The sequence below is a fragment of the Mobula birostris genome, chromosome 14, assembly GCF_030028105.1.
Source record: "Mobula birostris isolate sMobBir1 chromosome 14, sMobBir1.hap1, whole genome shotgun sequence".
NCBI classification, from domain to species: Eukaryota; Metazoa; Chordata; class Chondrichthyes; order Myliobatiformes; family Myliobatidae; genus Mobula; species Mobula birostris.
The window spans coordinates 39,764,898-39,787,363 of NC_092383.1; the positions used below are offsets into that span (position 1 = coordinate 39,764,898).

Sequence of the window (22,466 nt, forward strand, 5' to 3'; positions counted from 1 at the left end):
CTGTCTTCTCCTATCATTTTGGATCTCCCCTTCCCCCTCCTCCTTTCAAATCTCTTACTAGCTCTTCTTTCAGTTAGTCCTGACGAAGGGTCTTGGCCCAGAACGTCGACTGTACCTCTTCCTATAGATGCTGCCCGGCCTGCTGCATTCACCAGCAACTTTGATGTGTGTTGCGTGAGCAACTATTTTAAATAACTTCTGTTAGTTGCTATTTTAGCCATGGGTATTATGTAATTTGCATGAGTAACTAGCACGACATTCCTCAAGGAAAAAAGGTTAAAATTTTATAAAATATTTCATAACAAAGTTTAAACAGCAAAGGCTTGCATTTGGAGTGTTTCTTGCCTGCACAGTGAATGACCTGATGTACTTTCAACATTTTGGTTTTGTTTTGGAGATTCCAATCAGCCTAAGTCACTTAAGTAATCAAATAATGGCCAGAATTTTAATCAAGTTGAGTAGACTTGATTATAAGAGAATAAAGATGCATACGTAAAGCTCCTTTTCATTGACTACAGCTCTGCCTTTAATACCATCATTCCAAATAAACTGATTCCTCAGCTTCGGAACCTGGGCCTTAGCACTCAGCTCTGCAGCTGGATCTTCAACTTCCTCACAGACAGGACCCGGGCTGTAAAAATAGGGGACAAGCTCTCCTCTACAATCACTCTGAGCACCGGTGCCCTACAAGGCTGTGTACTCAGCCCCCTGCTGTACTCACTGTACACCCATGATTGTGCAGCCAAGTTTCCATCAAACTCAATACATAAGTTTGCTGATGACACAACAATTGTAGGCCGTATCTTGGGTAATGGTGAGTTTGAGTACAGAGAGGAAATTAAGAACCTGGTGGCATGGTGCGAAGACAATAAACTATCCCTCAACGTCAACAAGACAAAGGAATTGGTTGTTGACTTCAGAAGGAGTAGTGGACTGCACGACCCCATTTATATCGGTGGTGTGCAAGTGGAACAGGTCAAAAGCTTTAAGTTCCTAGGGGTCAATATCACAAATGACCTGACTTGGTCCAACCAAGCAGAGTTCACTGCCAAGAAGGCCCACCAGCGCCTTTACTTCCTGAGAAAACTAAAGAAATTTGGCCTGTCCCCTAAAACCCTCACTAATTTTTATAGATGCACCGTAGAAAGCATTCTTCTAGGGTGCATCACAACCTGGTATGGAAGTTGTCCTGTCCAAGACTGGAAGAAGCTGCAGAAGATCGTGAACACTGCGCAGCATATCACACAAACTAATCTCCTGTCCTTTGACTCACTTTACACTGCACGCTGTCGGAGCAGTGCTGCCAGGATAATCAAGGACTCGACTTACCCAGCCAATACACTTGTCATCCCTCTTCCCTCCGGGAGAAGGCTCAGGAGCTTGAAGACTCGTACGGCCAGATTTGGGAACAGCTTCTTTCCAACTGTGATAAGACTGCTGAACGGATCCTGACCCGGATCTGGGCCGTACCTTCCAAATATCCGGACCTGCCTCTCGGTTTTTTTGCACTACCTTACTTTCCATTTTTCTATTTTCTATTTAAGATTCATAATTTAAATTTTTAATATTTACTAATTTTTATTTTTAATATTTAATATTTGTAATCCAGGGAGCGGGAAGCGCAGAATCAAATATCGCTGTGATGATTGTACATTCTAGTATCAATTGTTTGGTGACAATAAAGTATAAAGTATAGACCAATCAGCTAACTTCATGGACCCTGCCAAATTCTTGTCCTATTTACAAATCAATGATGGTAGAACAAAATTGATTTCCAAAATGTATAATTAATCTTTAATTTGAAGATCAGAAACAAGGATTGAAATTCTGAAAATTGTAGGTATCCAGTTTTCTGGTTTGTGTTAAGAAGTATATTTAGCACTAATTCTTTTTGACCTTCCCTGAAGGAATCTTGTGCTAGTGCTCAGTTAACTTCAGTGTTGAAACAACTGTAGCCCAATGGGTGAAGTAATTCCTATCAATCAGCTCCTTATTTTGAAAGATTTAAGAAACTTGCTTTAATAATGATAGAAGAGTTTTCAAATAATATTTAAGGTAGAGTTTTTGGATGGTAAATACCTCAAGAGCAAATATGGGAAGTACATTTAGCCTCAAATTTATCATGCTCTCTCCTTCACTCCCATAAAACTGTTGAAGGCACCATAGCTTCAATCTGAAATTGATTGTTGTCTCTGGAATTTTTATGAATTTTGATTTCAGATAGGCAATTACATAAATATAAACAAAGAAAACAATAATTTAGCATCCTATGTACTCAGAGAACGAATTACTTGGCAACAAGTGCATATCTGTTTTTGAGACCTTGATGGCAGCAATATGAGGCCCAACCACATTGCTCCCACCCTATCTGAATCTAAGCTGAATTTTCAATGTGCCAATGCTTGCTTGGACTATTTGCTGAAATCTTGTCAGTACATCTAGCTACTTCAGTTCACTTGAACTTGTACATTCCATCCTCTGCAAACCAAAGCCCATCTAAATTGCTGCTGCCATGACCTATGAAATCATTACCCCGTGGTTGATGCACTATACAGGTCTTTACTGGTTGGCAGCCAGTAACTAGCAGTGTTACGCTAGGGCAGCATTAGGTCTGCTAATTTTCACTTTATACGTTAATGATCTGGATGACAGAATTGATGACTTTGTGACCAAGTTTATTAATGATACAAAGGTAGAGGGGCAGGTAGTGTTGAAGAAGCAGAGTCAGAAGAAAGACTTGGACAGATTAGGGGCAATGGGCAAAGAAGCAGATGGAACACAGTGTAGGGAAGTATATGGTCATGCACTGAGGTAGAAGGAATAGAGACGTAGACCACTTTCTAAATGAGGAGAAAATTCAGAAATTGAATGTGTAGGACTTGAGTTCTACAACAGGATTCCATAAAGGCAATGCAATGTTAGCATTCATTTCAAGAAGATGTAATGCTGAGGCTTTATAGGGTACTGGTCAGACCAAACTTGGAGTATTGTGAGCAGCTCCACATCTAAGGATGATGTGCGGGCATGTGATAGGGTTCAGATGGAATTTACAAGAATGAAAGGGTTCATGAATGAGGAGCTCTGGACTTGTACTAACTGGAGTTTAGAAGAATGAGGGGGATCTCATTGAAATCAACCAGGAATTGAACTGCCTAGACAGAACATGGAGGAGATTTTTCCAGTAGCAGGAGAGTCTAGAACTAGAGGGCACAGCTTCGGAATAGAAGAACATCCCTTTAGAACAGAGATGAAGAGGAATTTCTTTAGCCAGAAGATAGTGACTCTGTGGAATTCATTGCCACAGGTCAAGTTATTGGGTACATTTAAAGCAGAGATTGACCAGTTCTTGATTAGTAAGATCAAAGATTATGGGGAGAAGGCAGGAAAATGAAACTGAGAGGGAAATTGCAAGAACTTTGATCGAATGGCAGAGAAGACTCGATGGGCCATATGTCCTATTCCTATGTTTTATGGTATGTGGTCTACGTAGGTTCCTGGTTCCATATGGACCTTGATTCTTTACTTACTTCTAACACTCTTCCATGTGCTCACTCTTTCCCATGTCAAGTAATCTCAAGCCTGTATATAACCTTCCAGTAACTCCTTAATTTTCTAATTCCTGATTTACATAGATCTACAGGTAACCATACTTTCAGGTCTTTGACATTGCAATGTGCTTTCATTTATTCCCCTCCAAAATTTTTGAAAAGCTTCTTTAAAACCTTCTGCATTTATTACATCCCTTTAAATCTATATCTACATTGATAACCAAGCTTCTTTCTGTGGCTTTGATAACATCCCTGCAAAGGGCTAAGAGTGCTGTATAAATAACTGACTAATTAATAAACCAGAATCCAAAGTCAGATCTTCTCACATGTAAAATTATATTGTGTAAAATCCAAATGCACTCATTTTTATACTGTAATCTTTCAATGTCAAAGTATTCATTATGTTGCTATCCTGCAGTGCATTTCCCATTAATAAGAATTAATTCAGCGAGATACTTCCAAAATCTAGCAATAACATACAGCTCAGAATTCACTGATGCCTGTTTTTGTTGGAGGTAATAGCTGAATAACATCTGTTCATTTATTTGGATATCAGCACTTTAATCAGCCTGGAACCATCTAATTGATTCTCCTAACTTCTGTAACATATGTTGCTAAATTAAATCTAGGCAGAGCAGAAACCTGAAATGAAAATGTCAGATGGAAAAGAAATCCCTCTGGGCAACTTCAGATATAAACTGTTAAATGTTTCCAAAAATTATGTTCAAAATGGGGGGAGCCTTGTATTGAAAGAATACCGTGATGGCTATCTTTTGAACATGGCAGTGCTTTTTTTTTTACCCACCTGATCCTATGAGTAACTAATTGCTTTATACCTGCTGTAGTCTACCAATAGCCTCCAGTGAAACCAGCAATGCAGAACCAGCACCCTCAAACCTTACACAAATTAGGAAGCAGAGAGATTTTAGCTACACCACCATGCAATGTACCACGCCTGACATCTCCTTAAGCAAGATTTTACAATGCAAACTATATAGTTTCACACAAAGCTAAAATTAAAACACATCAACAAAACCTTCTAACGGTGAATTCTATGAAGGTGAATTTAACATTAGAACAATGTTCGTTTTAATATCTTTGCATTGGAATGACTTGGAAAAAGAAACTGCTCTATCACATTTAGAATCATTTAAAAATTGGATCATCCATTAATTTGCTCACCATAAACGGCAATGCTCCAATTGGGAAATGATGTAGTCGAGGAGGTGGAGGTGGGTGGTAATGAGCCAAGTGAGGATGAAGGTGACTTGGTGGATATGGTGCTGCAGTCACCCCTGGTTCAATACCTAGATCCCTACACAGGTTAAACAAAAGTTTATTAATTCATTACTCAATATTAAAGCTGCATTACAACACAAATATTCTACAATTCATAGTTATAAAAATATTTACCAAAAAAGATTAGTAACAATTCAGGAGGCCAACAATTATCATGACTAGAATCATCTGGCCAGCACTATAAACCTGCAATTTGATCTCATTTCTCAAATTCCAAAATCTATGGCCCTGTGCAAAACAAGTTAAGGTGACATGCAGGAAAATTACTTTCCATTAAAATGACAAATAATTTATAATATTTCTCAAACCATGATTTTCTATTCAATGTCACAGTGCATCATTATAATCAGCAGATATTCATTATACAGAGAAGACCGGCAATGCAATTCAATTGTTGGCTGAAAATACAGGTCAACATTTTTGGAAAAGAATCTCTTTCCATCTCTGTGGGCAAATATAACTATTATTTACCCACTTCTAAATATACTCAAAACGTATTGATACTATCTTCAATCCTTTAAAAAAATTACACCAAAGCATCATACTGCGCTAGCCCCAGTCATTTCAAAAATAAGGCATTAAATGGTTGCTGGAATAAATGGGAGAATTCTCCACTGACCATGTTGGCCTCTCTGGTTGTTGTCGTGGATGCGAGGACATTGTCTGAGGAACGTGAATATGATGCCCATGACCATAGTTAGGATGCATACGATGTGGATGTGGTGGAGGCCGCTCATGTGCTCGACTGGGGAAGAAACACAATAGCTTATACAAAATAAACTTCGTGTTAATGACTTGCAACAATTAAAAAAATGCAATTAGAGGTTATAAAGTATGGAACTTAAAGCACTATTTCTTTACTTCTTGATTAAATGGGATATGTAAATACAGTATCTTTAAAAATATCTAAAGATATTTGATGGGTTTTGAAAGTAACAATCTTCGGTTAAATTTGCAATTCTTTGCAGTTTTGAACCCCAAAGGGGTCAGAATAATCATGTTCCTCTTGGGCTAAGGTACATGATATACATTCAGAATACGGAGAGAGAAAAAAAGCACATTGTCATAGAAGAAACCACAACGTATAGTCCAAGACCTTGAATGATATGCAAATTGATGGTACAGCTCCCGGCAAATCAGCCTATCATTCCATCGGTCGATCACCAGAGGGCAGCACCAATGGGAGAGGCCAGCCTCCAACCAAACACGGGCACCGCTACACCAATTGTTGTGTCTCCTCACCTAGACTGCAGCAGCAGGCAAGCCCATGGCTTGAGGCCTAGTCCTTGCTACAACTGAGGCCACGCTGCTGCCTCACCATCAAACAAGGGAAATAGGCCTACAGTATCTCACATTATCAATATCCAACAGGGTCTTACGATCGCAGGAGAAACACCTGAGTCAGTCACTCATCACAAGATCACAAGACAAGGGAGAAGCAGGGCATTCGGCCCATCCAGTCTGCTCTGCCACTCCACCATATTCTCCCATCTAGTTCCAATTTTCGGCTTTTTCTCCATATCCCTTGATACCTTGACTAATTTGATACCTATCAACCTCCTCCTTAAACACCCTCAATGATCGGGCCTCCACAGCTGTATGTGGCAACAAATTCCATAAATCCACAACCCTCTGGTTAAAAAAATTTCTCCTCATCTCTGTTTTAAATGGGCACCCTCTAATTCTAACACTGTGGCCTCTTGTCCTGGACTCACCCACCAAGGGAAACAGCCTTTTCACATCTACTCTGTCCAACCCTTTCAACATTCGAAATGTTTCTATGAGATCCCCTCTCATTCTTCTATACTCTAATGAATACAGTCCAAAAGCCAGCAAACGCTCCTCATATGTTAGCCCCTGCATTCCAGGAGTCATCCTCATAAATCTTCTCTGAACTCTCTCCTACATCAGAACATCCCTTCTAAGATAGGGAGCCCAAAATTGCACACAGTATTCCAAATGAGGTCTCACCAGTGTCCCATAGAGCCTCATCAACACCTCCTTACTCTTATACACTATTCCTCTTGAAATGAATGCCAACATAGCATTCGCTTTCCTTACTGCCAGTCCAACCTGGTGGTTAACCTTTAGGGTATCCTGCATGAGGACCCCCCCCCCCCCCCAAGTCCCTTTGCACTTCCGATTTTTGAATTTTCTCCCCATCCAAATAATAATCTGCCCGATTACCACTTCTTCCAAAATGTACAACTGTACATTTCTCAAATTTGTATCTCATCTGCCATTTCTTTGTCCATGTCTCTCTGCAACCTTTCCGTTTCTTCAACACTTCCTGCTCCTCCACCTATCTTGGCGTCATCTGCAAACTGAGCCACAAGACCATTTAATCCATAATCTAAATCATCGATATACATTGTAAAAAGAAGTGGCCCCAACACCGACCCCTGTGGAACACCACTAGTAACCGGCAACCAATCAGAATAGGATCCCCTTATTCCCACACTTTGCTTTCTGCCTATCAGCCAATGCTCCACCCATTTCAATATCTTTCCTATAATTACATGGGCTCTCACCTTATTAAGCAGCCTCTTATGCGGCACCTTATCGAAGGCCTTTTGAAAATCCAAATACACAACATCCACAGCCTCTTCCTCGTCAATCTTATTTGAGATTACCTCAAAAAACTCCCAATAGGTTGGTGAGGCAGGATCTTCCCTTCATGAAACCATGCTGGCTTGGGCCTATCTTGTCATGCACCTTGAGGTATTTCATAGCCTCATCCTTGAGGATTGACTCTAATAACTTTCCAACTACCGATGTCAGGCTAATAGGTCTGTAATTTTCTTTTTGCTGCCTCCTTCCTTTCTTAAACAGCGGAACTACATTTGCGACCTTCCAGTCCTCCGGAACCATGCCATCTCCTGGAAGATCATTCCCAATGCTTCCACAATCTCCAAAGCCATCTCCTTCAGAACCCTTGGGTGCACCTCATCCGGTTCAGGAGACTTACCTATTCTTAGTTCATTTAGCTTCCCAAGCACTTTCTCTCTAGTAATCTTGACTGTACCTAATTCTATTCCCTGAGACCTCTGGGTATCAGGTATGTTGCTAATGTCTTCCACTGTGAAGACTGATGCAAAATACTCATTTAGTTCCTCTGCCATCTCTGTTACCCATAAAAATTTCTCCAGCATCATCTTCAATCGGTCCTATATTTACCTGTGTCACTCTTTTACTCTTCCTATATTTAAAAAAAACTTAGTATCCTTTTTTATGTTAATTGCCAACTTCCTTTCATAATTCATCTTTTCTTTCCTAATGACTTTCTTAGTTTCTTCTGTAAGTTTTTAAAAGTCGTCCAGTCCTTAGTTTTCCCACTAGTTTTTGCTTCCTTGTACGCCGTTTCTTTTGCTTTTATTTTAGCCTTAACCTCTCTCGTTAGCCCCATTTTTGCCATTTTTCCATTCATGATTTTCTTTTTTCTTGGAATATATTTTTCCTGCACTTTCCTTATTTCTTGTAGGAATTTCATCCAATTCTGCTCTACCTTCCCTCCATCTAGCTTACTTTTCCAATCTACTTGGGCCAGTTCCTCACTCATACCACAGTAATTTCCTTTGTTCCACTGAAATATCGATACACCTGATACCAGCTTCTCCTTTTCAAATGTGAAACTGAACTCAATCATATTATGATCACTACTTCCAAGGGGTTCCATTACCTCCAGCTCCCTAATCGCCTCAGGTTCATTACACAACACCCAATCCAAAACAGCCGATCCCTTGATGGGCTTATGGACAAGCTGCTTCAAAAAGCCATCCTATTCTACAAACTCCCTCTCCTGAGATCCAGTACCTTCCTGACTTTCCCAATCCACTTTCATATTAAGATCCCCCATAATTATCTTGACATTTTCCTTCTGACATGCTTTTTCTATTTCCAGCTGTAATTTGTAGTCCACATCCCGGTTGCTGTTTGGAGGCCTGTATATAACTGCTATTAGTGTCTTTTTACCCTTGCCATTTCTTAACTCGACCCATAAGGATTCATGGTTAAACTGTACACTGCTTTCATGCACCAAATCCGATGTCTTTGAGTAGCAGATAGAAACATGGTCAGCAAAGCGAACCCTCTTTGGCCTGACCGCTAGAACCCTCCTTCTCCATCTCGCCTACTGGCTCCTTTGACACCCCGGCTGGCTGCTCTGAACAAGCAGATCACTAACGCGGTAGACCTGCTGTATCTGTAGTCCTTGCAGTTCAGTGTCATCTTACAATCATAAAAACACATTTTAAAAAGAAAAGTGCATCTTTGGCTGTCCCCTGAGAGGCAGCTGCATTTGAAACCGTCACCATCTTACAGGAAATTACCCCACAAAAAAAAGTCAGGACGCTAGTGAGCATATCAAAAAAGTTAGCAATTTTAAAATTTCATAATATTGTATCAGGTACTATTCTTATTTGAGTTTTACGGAAAAAAAAGGACTGAAAAGAGTATCATTACATCCCAGACCACAGACTGGTGCAGCTGGTAAAGCTAATGTCTCAAAAGTCTGGCTACCAAGATTCAATCCTGACACCTGATGCCATGTACTTGGCGTATGTATGTTTACCCTGACCCCAAGATTCATTTGGAAGCTCCAGTTTCCGACCACATCTAAAAGGTACGTTAAATTGACTTAGTGTTTACATAAGTGGTAGAATCGAGGAAATATTGATGGGAGTGTCAATAAAATAAATTGTGATTAATGTAGGATTATGACAAACAGACATTTGAAGGTCACTATGGACTTGGCTGAAGGGCCTACCTTCATGCTATACAACTGTGTCAAACAACAACATTTATAGTGAAAGGTTCTGGGATTGGCTTTTCCATTGCTCAGTGCACAGCTAGTTCAGAATTTGGTTATTTTTCTGTGGTTACATTAATTGGCAAAAGATTCAATAAGCTGTTGTGGGTATTCTTTGACTATTAAAATTTGCATCAGGTTATGAAGGTCTGAAAGTAGTTCTTGCTGCAGCAGCATAACAAGATGGAAGCATTAAATAAAAACCTTCAGTAATGGTATATTTTAATCAATTTTTCTACAATCAACTTAAGTGACTGTTATAGCCATTTGTTTCTTAATATCTGGTGCAGCTTGCAGGCTATGCAGATATTCTCAAAGGCCACTGAAACAAAAGCACATATGAAGTTCTTTCAGCTCCTTTGTGATTCTAGAAAATGTGGTGGTTAGCACTCTGTTTATCAAATGTAGGATGTAACAACACTGAGAAAACATGTTCAATTATATCAGACAGGGTGTTAACTGTTCACGCTTTGAACCGTGGATTGTGACGGTTTAATTTAAATTGGTGAAAATAAACACACAAGCTTAAAGGTTGCATGGACTGTGTGTATTTCAGCTTAGAAAGCCAAATGTTAAAACATGATAATATCTTTTAACTTTTGAAGGGCTATATGGAAATTTGCAAGCATTTATGACTTAAAATAAATGCCCCCATTTTTATTATTCAATAAAAAACTTGGTGCAACAAAACATTCAACTTACGTTGGGTGCTGCATCATTCTTCTTCGCTGAACTTCCATTCTCTGAAGCATTTCATGATGGTGTAGTCTCTGAGAAGAAGGTGGTGCAGTAGGGATATGGTGTGACATTGTCGCTGCTGTTGCAGGAAGATGCGGAGGTGGGGGAGCAGCTGGTGGTACAGTATGAGTTGAAGGATGTGAGGGAAGCTGTGGATGGAAAGGGTGCACCGGGTGTGGAATAGCATACTCTGGTTGGGGAGGAGGTTGTGGCGGAGGGGGAGGATTTCCATGTGCATGAGGGCACGTGGGAGCTTGGTGGTGCAGTGCTCTTGACAATGGGGCATCTGGGGAAAAAAAAACAAAGGGAATCAGCAATGGCCATTAACCTGAAATATCCTCTGTAAAGAAAGCAAAATTTCCAACACACTATTGGGACACAATGAATAATCAAAGAAACTTTAGAAAATTCTGTTTAAGATTGCTGACTATCCTAATTGTTTCCCATCAATGAACTTTTAAAAGAACAGAGCCCATGTTGTTGAAAATTCTTATCTGACATTTATTTATCATGTTTTAACTCTGAGAATAAAATTTCATGGATCGGATCAGAGCAGAATGAGCTTGCACGTTCATCAAGGAGAGCAGCATTCGCTTTGGAACATGGGAGTCCACAACATTAAAAAAAGGCACAGCAGAATCAGATGCAGTTTGGAATTTCCATGATTTAATACAAAATGGCATTCTCTTGTACCAGAATAACAATATTAACAAAATGGTATAAAAGAGCTAATTTTGTGCAGCAGGTTCAAAGTCAGTTGGTGGATTCAGTGGCATTTTTTCCACTGGCTAACTCATTACATAATTTAATCCGTACACCCTCACCAGAAACACTCATGCTCACATTATGGATTACTAAACAAAGCAGAAAACAGATGACAAACAAATTTATTGATGGTACCACCAGCAGCCTGTTCCACGTCTCAATGGAATCTGCTAATTATCTCAAAACTTTTTCTTTCACGACTAGTTCTAAAACAATAACTAGGATATTCACAATTCAGCAATAATTTGAGAAAGTACAGAATTTGTTCTGCGGTACTAGTATCAGAAAGATAATCACACTGTGCAATGTGAAAGGGAATGTGCTCTCTTATTTTCTAGGAATTCTTTGCCTAATTTGTGTAGGAAGTGGTTTTCCTTACTAAGGAAAACAAGCCAATCTATTTCTCAGATTTGAAAAATCCTGGAAATCAATGTAACTCTAAAGAGGCAGTAAATATGAAGAACCAATACAAATTTAATGAAAGGTCATTGACTACAAATATTAACTGTTTCTATCTTCACAGAGCCATTTGACCTGCTGAATATTACTGGCATTTCCTGATTTTATCTCAAAACCTTGCCCAACCTTAAAGGTAATTCAGTGATCTTACAAAAAATTGTAGTCAGGTAACTTTAGCCTCATAATAACTGCAAATAAAAATACCCATTTATTTAAAGAACCTTAACATTTATATTGTACATATGACTAATTTTACCATTTCTACATTTTTCAGATAAAGTTTGCTGTCCACACAGAATAATAAATGCTAAGTGAACTTTACAAGATGGGATTTCAAAAATAACATGAAAACCAAGGCTTACAGGTAGGGTGAATATAATGTCGACAAGAAGCAAGAGGAGGCTGTGGTTGACCTTGAGACTGTCCTACCATCCCAGAACTATATCCTTCGACAGTCACAGGCTGGCTTGTTCCAGGTGTTGCTTGTGCACCATAGACTGTAGTTCGCGAGGAATTTCCAGGACAGCAGGGATCAAATGCAGAAGTACCATGGAAACTCCCATTTCCATGGCTTCTAACAGCACCGCTACTTAAATCAACAGGCACAGTCTGTTTAAAGAGAACATTTAAATTACAGAATTACACAACATATTGTCTATAATTTCCATTGTTATATAAACACAGAAAACCTACAGCACAACACAGGCCCTTTGGCCCACAATGCTGTGCCAAATATGTACTTACTTTAGAAATTACCTAGGGTTACCTATAGCCCTCTATTTTTCTAAGCTTCATGTACCTATCCTGGAGTCTCTTAAAAGACCCTATTGTTATATGCAGCATTTATTGTTCCGTACCAAGTATGGCCTTAGACATTGTAAAACAGCAATAAGTGATAAGTAAAAGGCCCTTTAACTCCTCCATGGACGGTCCCAGGCCCGGCTGTGGGAGAAGGGTTGGACATGGGGCTAGCAACCACATCCCATAAAAACCCAGCACTACAGAAAAGCCAACAGAAGCTTCAAAGACCTCATCCCTGAGAGACGATTGTTCATTAATGGGCTACACCTTGAAAAACTGAAAGACTGGCCAATACAGAGGACTTGCAAGCTGCTGTCAGTAGCCTATGCCCCAGTAGGGGTGATGGGCTTAAGAAGCCGCCTTTTGCCATCTTCTCTCTCAAATAAAACTTTAAATGTGCAAATCAAAACTGACTTTCCTGATGCAAACTACATCACTATGAATATTATGAGCTCAACATATTGGAATGCATATCACAAATTATCCTAGCTTCTTCTGCTGGAATTTATTTTCCTCTCTTAAGTCTTTCAGTGATGGTCATCTTTACTGGATTATTCTTTGCATATCTACATTATTCATGGCTATTTCACCTTAACACATCAGTTTAGTTAATCTCCTCAGATTTCCTCATATTCACTTGATTAGCTTTAGTACTATTAGCCATAGCTCCTTCATGTCTTTATGCCTCATCTTAATGTTAATTAATTGAAGAAACTGTTACCTTTGATATATCCCTATTACTATTTATAGGAATGTAGGGGTTTTTCATGCTGGAGTAACCACATACACAATATGGTACAAGATGGGTCAGAGTCCAAGATTCCTGCAGTGAGTAATTCAGCTCCTGACTCTTCACAGCTTATATCCACCATCTAAGTCCATGAGACCATAAAATATAGGAGCAGAAGTAGGCCATTCAGCCCTCGAGTCTGCTCCACATTCAATCATGGGCTGATCCAATTCTTCCAGTCATCCCCACTCCCCTGCCTTCTCCCCATACCCTTTGATGCCCTGGCTAATCAAGAACCTATCTATCTAAATGCACCCAATGACTTCACCTCCACTGCCACTTGGGGCAACAAATTCCACAGATTTATCACCCTCTGACTAAAGTAATTTCTCCATATCTCTGTTCTAAAAGGACATCCTTCAACTCTGAAGTCGTGTCCTCTTGTCCTGGACTCCCCTACCATGGGGAATAACTTTGCCATATCTAATCAGTTCAGGCCTTTTAACATTTGGAATGTTTCTATGAGATCCCCCCTCATTCTCCTGAACTCCAGGGAATACAGCCCAAGAGCTGCCAGACGTTTCTCATATGGTAACCCTTTCAGTTCTAGAATCATTCTTGTGAATCTTCTCTGAACCCTCTCCAATGTCAATATATCCTTTCTAAAATAAGGAGCCCAAAACTCCATACAATACTCTTAGTGTGGTTTCACGAGTGCCTTATAGAGCCTCAAAATCACATCTCTGCTCTTATATTCTATACCTCTAGAAATGAATGCCAACATTGCATTTTCCTTCTGCACCATCAACTCAACCTGGAGGTTAACCTTTAGGGTATCTTGCACAAGGACTCCCAAGTCCTTTGCATCTCTGCATTTTGAATTCTCTCCCCATCTAAATAATAGTCTTCCCTTTTATTTCTTCCACCAAAGTGCATGACCATACACTTTCCAACATTGTATTTCATTTGCCACTTCTTTGCTCATTCCCCTAAACTATCTGTTTCCTCAACCCTACCCACTCCTCCACCTATCTTTGTATCATCGGCAAATTTAGCCACAAATCCCATAGTCCAAATCATTGACATACATCATAAAAAGCAGTGGTCCCAACACCGACCCCAGTGGAACTCCACTGGTAACTGGCAGTCAGCCAGCTAGGATCCCTTTATTCCCACTCTGTTTTCTGCGAGTCAGGAAAGTAATGGAAAACTCTCCACTTTCCATGATGATTGCATCTTCAACAACTCTCAAAAAACTTGACACTATATGGGACAAAGTAGCCTGATTGATAGGGACCCTATCCACAACTATACACTCACTCTGTCACCAGTACATAAATTGTACCATCTACAGAATGCACCACCAGCAAGTTGCCCAAACTTCTCAGACAGCACCTTCTAAACTAATGACATCTGCGAGCTAGAAGGACATGGGCAGTAAAAGCACAGAACACCACTATCTGTAAGTTGCCCTCCAAGCATCACAGCCTTCTGATTTGGAAACTTATCACCAGTCTTTTACTGTCAATGGGTCAAAATACCTTCCTCAGCACATCCACACCTTGCGGACTGCAGTGTTTCAAAGCAGCAGCTCACCACCAACTTAAGCAGGATAACAAGCAGGACAGACAAAGCAGAATTGGTGGATATTGTGTACTTGGATTTTCAATAGGCTTTGACAAGGTGCCACACTAGGCTGCTACAAGCTACCAGCCTATGGTATTACAGGAAAGATTCTAGCATGGATAAAGTAGTGGCTGATTGGCAGGAGGCAAAGAGTGGGAATAAAGGGAGTCTTTTTTGGTTGGCTGCCGGTGATGAGAGGTGTTCCACAGGGGTCTATGTTAGAACACAGAACAGAAATTTACAACACATTACAGGCCCTTCAGCCCAATGTTGTGCCAACCATGTAACCTACTCTGGAAACAGTCTAGAATTTCCCTAGCACATAGCCCTCTATTTTACTAAGCTCCATGTACCTATCTGAGTGACTCTTAAAAGAACCTATTGTATCCGTTTCCATCGCCACTGCTGGCAGTGCATTCCATGCACCCATCACTCTCTGTGTGAAAAACTTACCCCTGACATCCCCTTGGTAGCTATTTCCAAGCACCTTAAAACTATGTGTTCCCCCGCCTCCCCATGTTAGCCATTTCAGTCCTGGGAAACAGCCTCTGGCTATTTGCACGATCAATGACCCTCATCATCTTATACATCTCTATCAGGTCACCTCTCATCCTCCGACACTACCAGGAGAAAAGGCCAAGTATACTCAACCTATTCTCATAAGGTATGCCCTCCAATCCAGGCAACATCCTTGTAAATTTTCTTTGCACCCTCTCTATAGTATCCACATCCTCCCTATAGTGAGATGACCAGAACTGGACACAGTACTCCAAACGGGGCCTTGAAGTCAGCTCTTGAACTCAATCCCACGGTTGATGAATGCTAACACACCATACACCTTCTTAACAACACTGTCAATCTGCGCAGCAGCTTTGAGTGTCCAATGGACACGAACCCCAAGATCTCTCAGATCCTCCACATTGCCAAGAGTCTTACCATTTATATTATGTTCTTTCTTCAAAGTGGACCTTCCAAAATGAACCACTTCACACTCAACTGGGTTAAAGTCCATCTGCCACTTCTCAGCTCAGTTCTGCATCCTATTGATGTCCTGCTGTAACCTCTGACAACCCTCCAGACTATCCATAACACCAACCTTTGTGTCATCAGCAAACTTACTAACCTACCCTTCTACTACTTCATCCAAGTTTATAAAAATCACAAAGAGGAGGGGTCCCAGAACAGATCCCTGTGGAACACCACTGGTCACCAACCTCCGTGCAGAGTGTTGGGACAGATTCTTTTTAAATTATATATTAATTGTTTGGATGATGGAATTGATGGCTTTGTTGCACAGTTTACAGATAATATGAAGATAGGTGGAGGGGCAGGTAGTTTTGAGGAAATAGGCTACAGAAGGACTTAGATGATGAGAATGGGCAAAGAAATGGCAGATGGAATACAGTGTTGGGAACTGTACAGTTATGCACTTTGGTAGAAGAAATGAAAGGATTGTATTTTCTAAATGGAGAGAAAATACAAAAAACTGAGGCACAAAGGGATTTGGGAATCCTTGTGCAGGATTCCCTAAAGGTTAATTTGCAGGTAGAGTCTGTGATAGGAAGGCAAATGTAATATTAGCATTCATTTCAAGAGGACTAGAATATAAAGCAAGGAGGTAATGTTGAGAATTTATAAAGCACTCGTGAGTCCTCTCGGAGCATTGTGAGCAGTTTTTGGTCCCTTATCTTAGAAAGGATGTACTGAAACGGAAAGGATTCAAAGGAGGTTCATGAAAATGATTCCAAGATTGAATGGTTTGTTGTATGAAGAGGGTTTGATGGCTCTGAGCCTGTATTCACTAGAATTCAGAAGAATGAGGCGTGACCTTATTGAAAGCTATTGAATGGTGAAAGGCCTTGATAGAGTGGATTTGGAGAGGACGTTTCCTATGGTGGGAGAGTCTAAGGCCAGAGGACACAGTTTCAGACTAGAGGAGTGTCCTTTTTAAAACAGAGTTTCTTTATGGTGAATCTGTGCAATTTGTTGCTGCAGGCAGCTGTGGTGGCCAAGTCATTTAAGGCAGAGGTTGACAGATTCTTGACTGGTCAAAGCATGAAGTAATATGGGGAGAAGGCAGAAGATTGGGGCTGAGAGGAAAAATGGATCAGCCATGAAGAAATGGTGGAGCAGACCTGATGGGCCTAATGACCTACTTTTGCTCCTATATCTTACGAGCTTAAGCGGAAGTCGAGATGTGCAAATACTCGGCCTACAAAAGCTTGAATGAATATAAAACTTTCCTTCTGTTCAATGGATAATAAACATTTACATAGTTCAGACAATGGCTCAGCATGTTCCCCACCCTGCACTCATGACCATACCCTTTCCCCACATGAAACCACCACAGTGGGCTTCACAGCTGAACAGGTGAGAAGACAGCTGAAACATCTCAACCCAAGCAAGGCTGCAGGATCGAATGGTATCAGTACCAGGGTGCTCAAGGCCTGTGCCTCTCAGCTATGTGGAGTACTTCGCCATGTCTTCAACCTGAGCCTGAGGCTCCAGGGGGTTCCTGTGCTGTGAAAGACGTCCTGCCTTGTCCCTGTGCTGAAGATGCCGCGCCCCAGCGGCCTCAATGACTACAGACCGGTGGCACTGACCTCCCACATCATGAAGATCCTGGAGAGACTTGTTCTGGAGCTGCTCCGGCCTATGGTCAGGCCACACTTAGATCCCCTCCAGTTCGCCTACCAGCCACGACTAGGAGTCGAGGATGCCATCGTCTACCTGCTGAACCGTGTCTACGCCCACCTGGTCAAGCTAGCGAGCACTGTGAGGGTCACGTTTTTTGACTTCTCCATTGCGTTCAACACCATCCGCTCTGCTCTGCTGGGGGAGAAGCTGACAGCGATGCAGGTGGATGCTTTCCTGGTGTCATGGATTCTTGATTACCCGACTGGCAGACCACAGTACGTGTGCTTGCAACACTGTGTGTCCGACAGAGTGATCAGCAGCACTGCGGCTCCACAGGGGACTGCCTTGTCTTCCTTTCTCTTCACCATTTACACTTCGGACTTCAACTACTGCACAGAGTCTTGTCATCTTCAGAAGTTTTTGGATGACTCTGCCATAGTTGGATGCATCAGCAAGGGAGATGAGGCTGAGTACAGGGCTACGGTAGGAAACTTTGTCACATGGTGTGAGCAGAATTATCTGCAGCTTAATGTGAAAAAGACTAAGGAGCTGGTGGTAGACCTGAGGAGAGCTAAGGTACCGGTGACCCCTGTTTCCATCCAGGGGGGTCAGTGTGACCATGGTGGAGGATTACAAATACCTGGGGATACGAATTGACAATAAACTGGACTGGTCAAAGAACACTGAGGCTGTCTACAAGAAGGGTCAGAGCCGTCTCTATTTCCTGAGGAGACTGAGGTCCTTTAACATCTGCCGGACGATGCTGAGGATGTTCTACGGGTCTGTGGTGGCCAGTACTATCATGTTTGCTGTTGTGCGCTGGGGCAGCAGGCTGAGGGTAGCAGACACCAACAGAATCAACAAACTCATTGGTAAGGCCAGTGATGTGGTGGGGATAGAACTGGACTCTCTGATGGTGGTGTCTGAAAAGAGGATACTGTCCAAGTTGCATGCCATCTTGGACAATGTCTCCCATCCACTACATAATGTACTGGTTGGGCACAGGAGTATATTCAGCCAGAGCCTCATTCCACTGAGATGCAACACAGAGCGTCATAGGAAGTCATTCCTGCCTGTGGCCATCAAACGTTACAACTCCTCCCTTGGAGGGTCAGACACCCTGAGCCAATAGGCTGGTCCTGGACTTATTTCCCGGCATAATTTACATATTACTATTTAACTATTTATGGTTTTATTACTATTTATTATTTATGGTGCAATTGTAATTGAAACCAATTTCCCCCGGGATCAATAAAGTATGACTATGACTATGTGCAAGAGTTCAGTGTAGTCAACATTTTTTAAAAGAAATTATTGAAATTATAAATGCAGAACACTAACACTTTGGTTTTCAACAGCATTGCACTCTCGAACATCAGAATTATTTTAATAATTAAGGGTGCAATTGTTTAAAACAGCTGAATTTAAAACAGAATATGAACATATGAATTAATATTTTAATTCTATTTACAAATTTCAATTAGAATAACTTTACACATGAATTCAATTTAGAAATTAGCCATTTTAATGCTCAATTTTCATCAAATATTCCAAGATAAATGAGTTGCATGATAAGCTGCATTTTTGCATCATCAAAACAATATTCAGTAGCACCCCAGATATTTGATGATCCCTTTTCTTGCTCAATTATTTTTATTAAAAAGTAACAGCAGAAAACATACCTGATATAGGCCACCTGTATTTCCACTAGCTCCACAAGGAGCGGGCACTACAGCAGGTCTCTCCAAAGGACAGCTTGATTCAGGAAATGAAGGCATTGCTGGTGGCACTGTAGAGTGGGCACCAGGGTGGTGCTGAAATTGGTGACTATGTTGCTGAAGACAGTTTGGATGAGGGTGGGCTAATGAGTTGTGTCCTTGCAAAGATCCGCCACATGGTGAATGCTGAGGGCAGCAGGATGGGAGCCTTGGCATTGCCCCGGGACCAGCTTCTGGCACTGTACTTAACCCAGCTCTCCGAACATCATCTTTGATGAAAAGTAACAAAGATCAAACTTGAGTCTGGAAATTTTTTTTTTAGCATTGCTACATTATAGAAATAGTTTTACATAAGAACATAGGAAATAGGAGCCTGTTCTGCCATTCAATAAGATCATGGCTGATCTGACCATGGACTAATCTTCAGCTACTGCCTCTTCCCCATAACTCTTAATTCCACTACTATGCAAAAATCTACCCAAACTGGTCTTAAATATATTCACTGAGGTAGCTTTCACCGCTTCATTGGGCAGAGAATTCCACAGATTTATAACACTCTGGGAAAAACAGTTCCTCTTCATCTCTGTCCTAAATATACTCCCCCGAATCTTGAGGCTATGTTCCCTAGCTCTAGTCTCACCTACCAGTGGAAATGACTTTCCTGTCTCTACCTTATCTACCCCTTTCATAATTTTATATGCTTCTACAAGATCTTCTCTCATTCTTCTGAATTCCAGCGAATACAGTCCCAGACAATTCAATCTCATTTCATAGTCTAACCCCCTCATCTCTGGAAACAACCTGGTGAACCTCACCTGCACCAACTCTAAAACCTCTATATCCCTCTTCAAGTAAGAAGACCAGAACTGCAGGCAATACTCCAGGTGCGGCCTCACCAGTACCCCGTACAGTTGCAGCATGATCTCCTTGTTCTTAAATTCAATCCCTCTAGCAATGAAAGCCAACATTCCATTTGCCTTCTTAATAGGCTCCTGCACCTGCAAACCAGCCTTTTGCGATTCATGCACAAGCAATCCCAAGTTCCTCTACACAGCAGCATGCTGCAATCTTCTACCATTTAAATAATAATCCGATCTTCCATATTTCTTTCCAAAGTGGATGACCTTGCATTCACTAACATTGTACTTCATCTGCCAGACCCTTGCCCACTCACTTAACCTAACTAAATCTCTCTGCAGGCTCTCCGTAACCTCTGCACAATTTGCCTTTCCACTCAATATATTATCGTCAGCAAAATTAGATACACTATATTCTATCCCCTCGTCCAGATTGTTAATGTATATCGTGAACAGTTGAGGGCCCAGCCCCGACCCCTGTGGCACACCACTCACCATTGATTGCACAACCAGGGAAACATCCATGCATCCTATCTCTCTGCTTTCTATTGGTTAACGAATCCTCTACCCATCCTAATACATTACCCCAACTCTATACATCCTTATTTTATGGATAAGTCTTTTATGTGGCACCTTCATGAATATCTTCTGGAATTCCAAGTAAATAACATCCATCTGTTCCCCTCTATCCACTGCACTCATTATATCCTCAAAGTCGTCCAGTAAGTTTGTCAAATAGGACCTGCCTTTGTTGAACCCATGCTGCGTCTGCCTGATGGATCCATTTCTTTCCAGGTGCCTCGCTATTTCTTCTTTAATTTAATGATGGCTTCAAGCATCTTCCCACCTACAGATGTTAAACTAACGGGCCTATGGTTGCCTTTTGCCTACAACCTTTTTTGAAGAGTGATGTGACATTCACTGTCTTCTAATCTGCCAGGGCCTGCCCAGAGTCCAGAGAAGTTTAGTAAATCATCACCAGAGCCTCTACTATAACCTTTGCCATTTCCTTCAGTACTCTGGGATGCATTCCATCAGGACCAGTGGACTTGTCTAACTTTATGCCCACAAGTTTGCTCAGTACTACATCTTTAGTGATAGCTATTGTATTGAGGTTTTCACCTCCCATCGCAGCCATGTCATCTCTCTTTGGCATGTTTGATGTGTCCCCCACCGTGAAGACCGACACAAAATAGTCATTTAAAGCCTCTGCCATTTCCTCATTACCCAAAATCAATTCTCCCTTTTCGTCCTCCAAGGGACCAATGTTCTCTTTAGCCACCCTTTTCCGCTTTATATAATTATAAAAACTTCTGTTGTTTGTTTTTATATTTTGTGATAGTTTATTTTCATAATCTACCTTCTCTTTCTTTATTCTTTGTTTTGTGGTTCTTGGTTGCTTTTTAAAGTTTTCCCAATCTTCCAGTTTCCCACTACTCTTGGTGACTTTTTACACACAAGCTTTTAGTTTGATGCCTTCTTTTATGCATGGCTGGCTCTCCCCACCCTTACTGTCCTTGCTTTCAGCTGGAATATACTTTTGTTGAACACCGTGAAAAATCTCTTTGTAGGTTTTCCACTGTTCCTCAACCGTCCCACCATACAGCCTGTGTTCCCAGTCTACTCTATCCAACTCCTCCCTCACCCCATTATAGTCAACCTTGTTTAGACATAATACACTGGTTTTAGATTGAACTACTGCACCCTCCATTTGTATGAGAAACTCAGTCACACTGTGATCACTCTTTCCAAGAGGATCACTAACTAGAAGATCACTAATTTTACCTGTCTCATTGCACACCAGATCTAAGATAGCACGTTCCCTTGTAGGTTCAGTAACATGCTGTTCAAGAAAGCCATCATGGATGCATTCTCTGAAGTCCTCCTCAAGATGGCCTAGACCAACTTGATTCATCCAATCTATGTACAAGTTAAAGTCTCCCATGATAACTGTCGTTCCATTCTTCCATGCTTCAGATACGTCTCAGTTTATTGCCTGTGCCAGTGTAACCTTATTAGTCGGTGGACTATAGATAGCTCCCCACCAGTGATTTTTTTTTCATCGATTATTTCTAATCTCTACCCAGATGGATTTAACATTCTGCTCCTTAGATCTTATGTCATCTCTACCACCCTGATCTCATCCTTAATTAACAGTGCTACCCCACCTCTCTTACATTTCTGCCTATCCTTCCGTATTACCCGATATCCTTGGATATTTAATTCCCAATCCTCTCCACCTGGCTACTAAGTTTCTGTAATGACCACTAAATCATATTCCTTCATACGGATTTGTGCACAAGTTCACTGACCTTGTTTCGAATACTAAGGGCATTCAGATAAAGTGCCCTTATACTCATCGTGCTTTTAAAATCTAGCAATCTTTGCCTCTATTGCACTTGACATTTCTGCATTCCACCCTCACTTTTCTTTTTTTAATTTTTGCTTTTACTTTATCGTTATCCACACTCTTCTCTTTAT

The 22,466-nt window shown here is 41.1% G+C and overlaps 1 protein-coding gene across 2 annotated transcripts in view; it reads right to left on the minus strand.

Annotated features, from left to right (window-relative positions):
* rnf111 (ring finger protein 111) overlaps positions 1–22,466 on the minus strand; it is a 156,126-nt gene that overhangs the window by 8,034 nt on the left and 125,626 nt on the right. For both annotated transcript variants that reach the window (XM_072278424.1, XM_072278423.1), the window contains exons 6-10: positions 19,093–19,397; positions 11,979–12,225; positions 10,357–10,678; positions 5,467–5,592; positions 4,731–4,863 (exon numbers count right to left, since the gene is read on the minus strand). In XM_072278424.1, the coding sequence (XP_072134525.1) occupies positions 4,731–4,863; positions 5,467–5,592; positions 10,357–10,678; positions 11,979–12,225; positions 19,093–19,397 (1,133 nt within the window). The remainder of the gene's footprint in view (positions 1–4,730; positions 4,864–5,466; positions 5,593–10,356; positions 10,679–11,978; positions 12,226–19,092; positions 19,398–22,466) is intronic.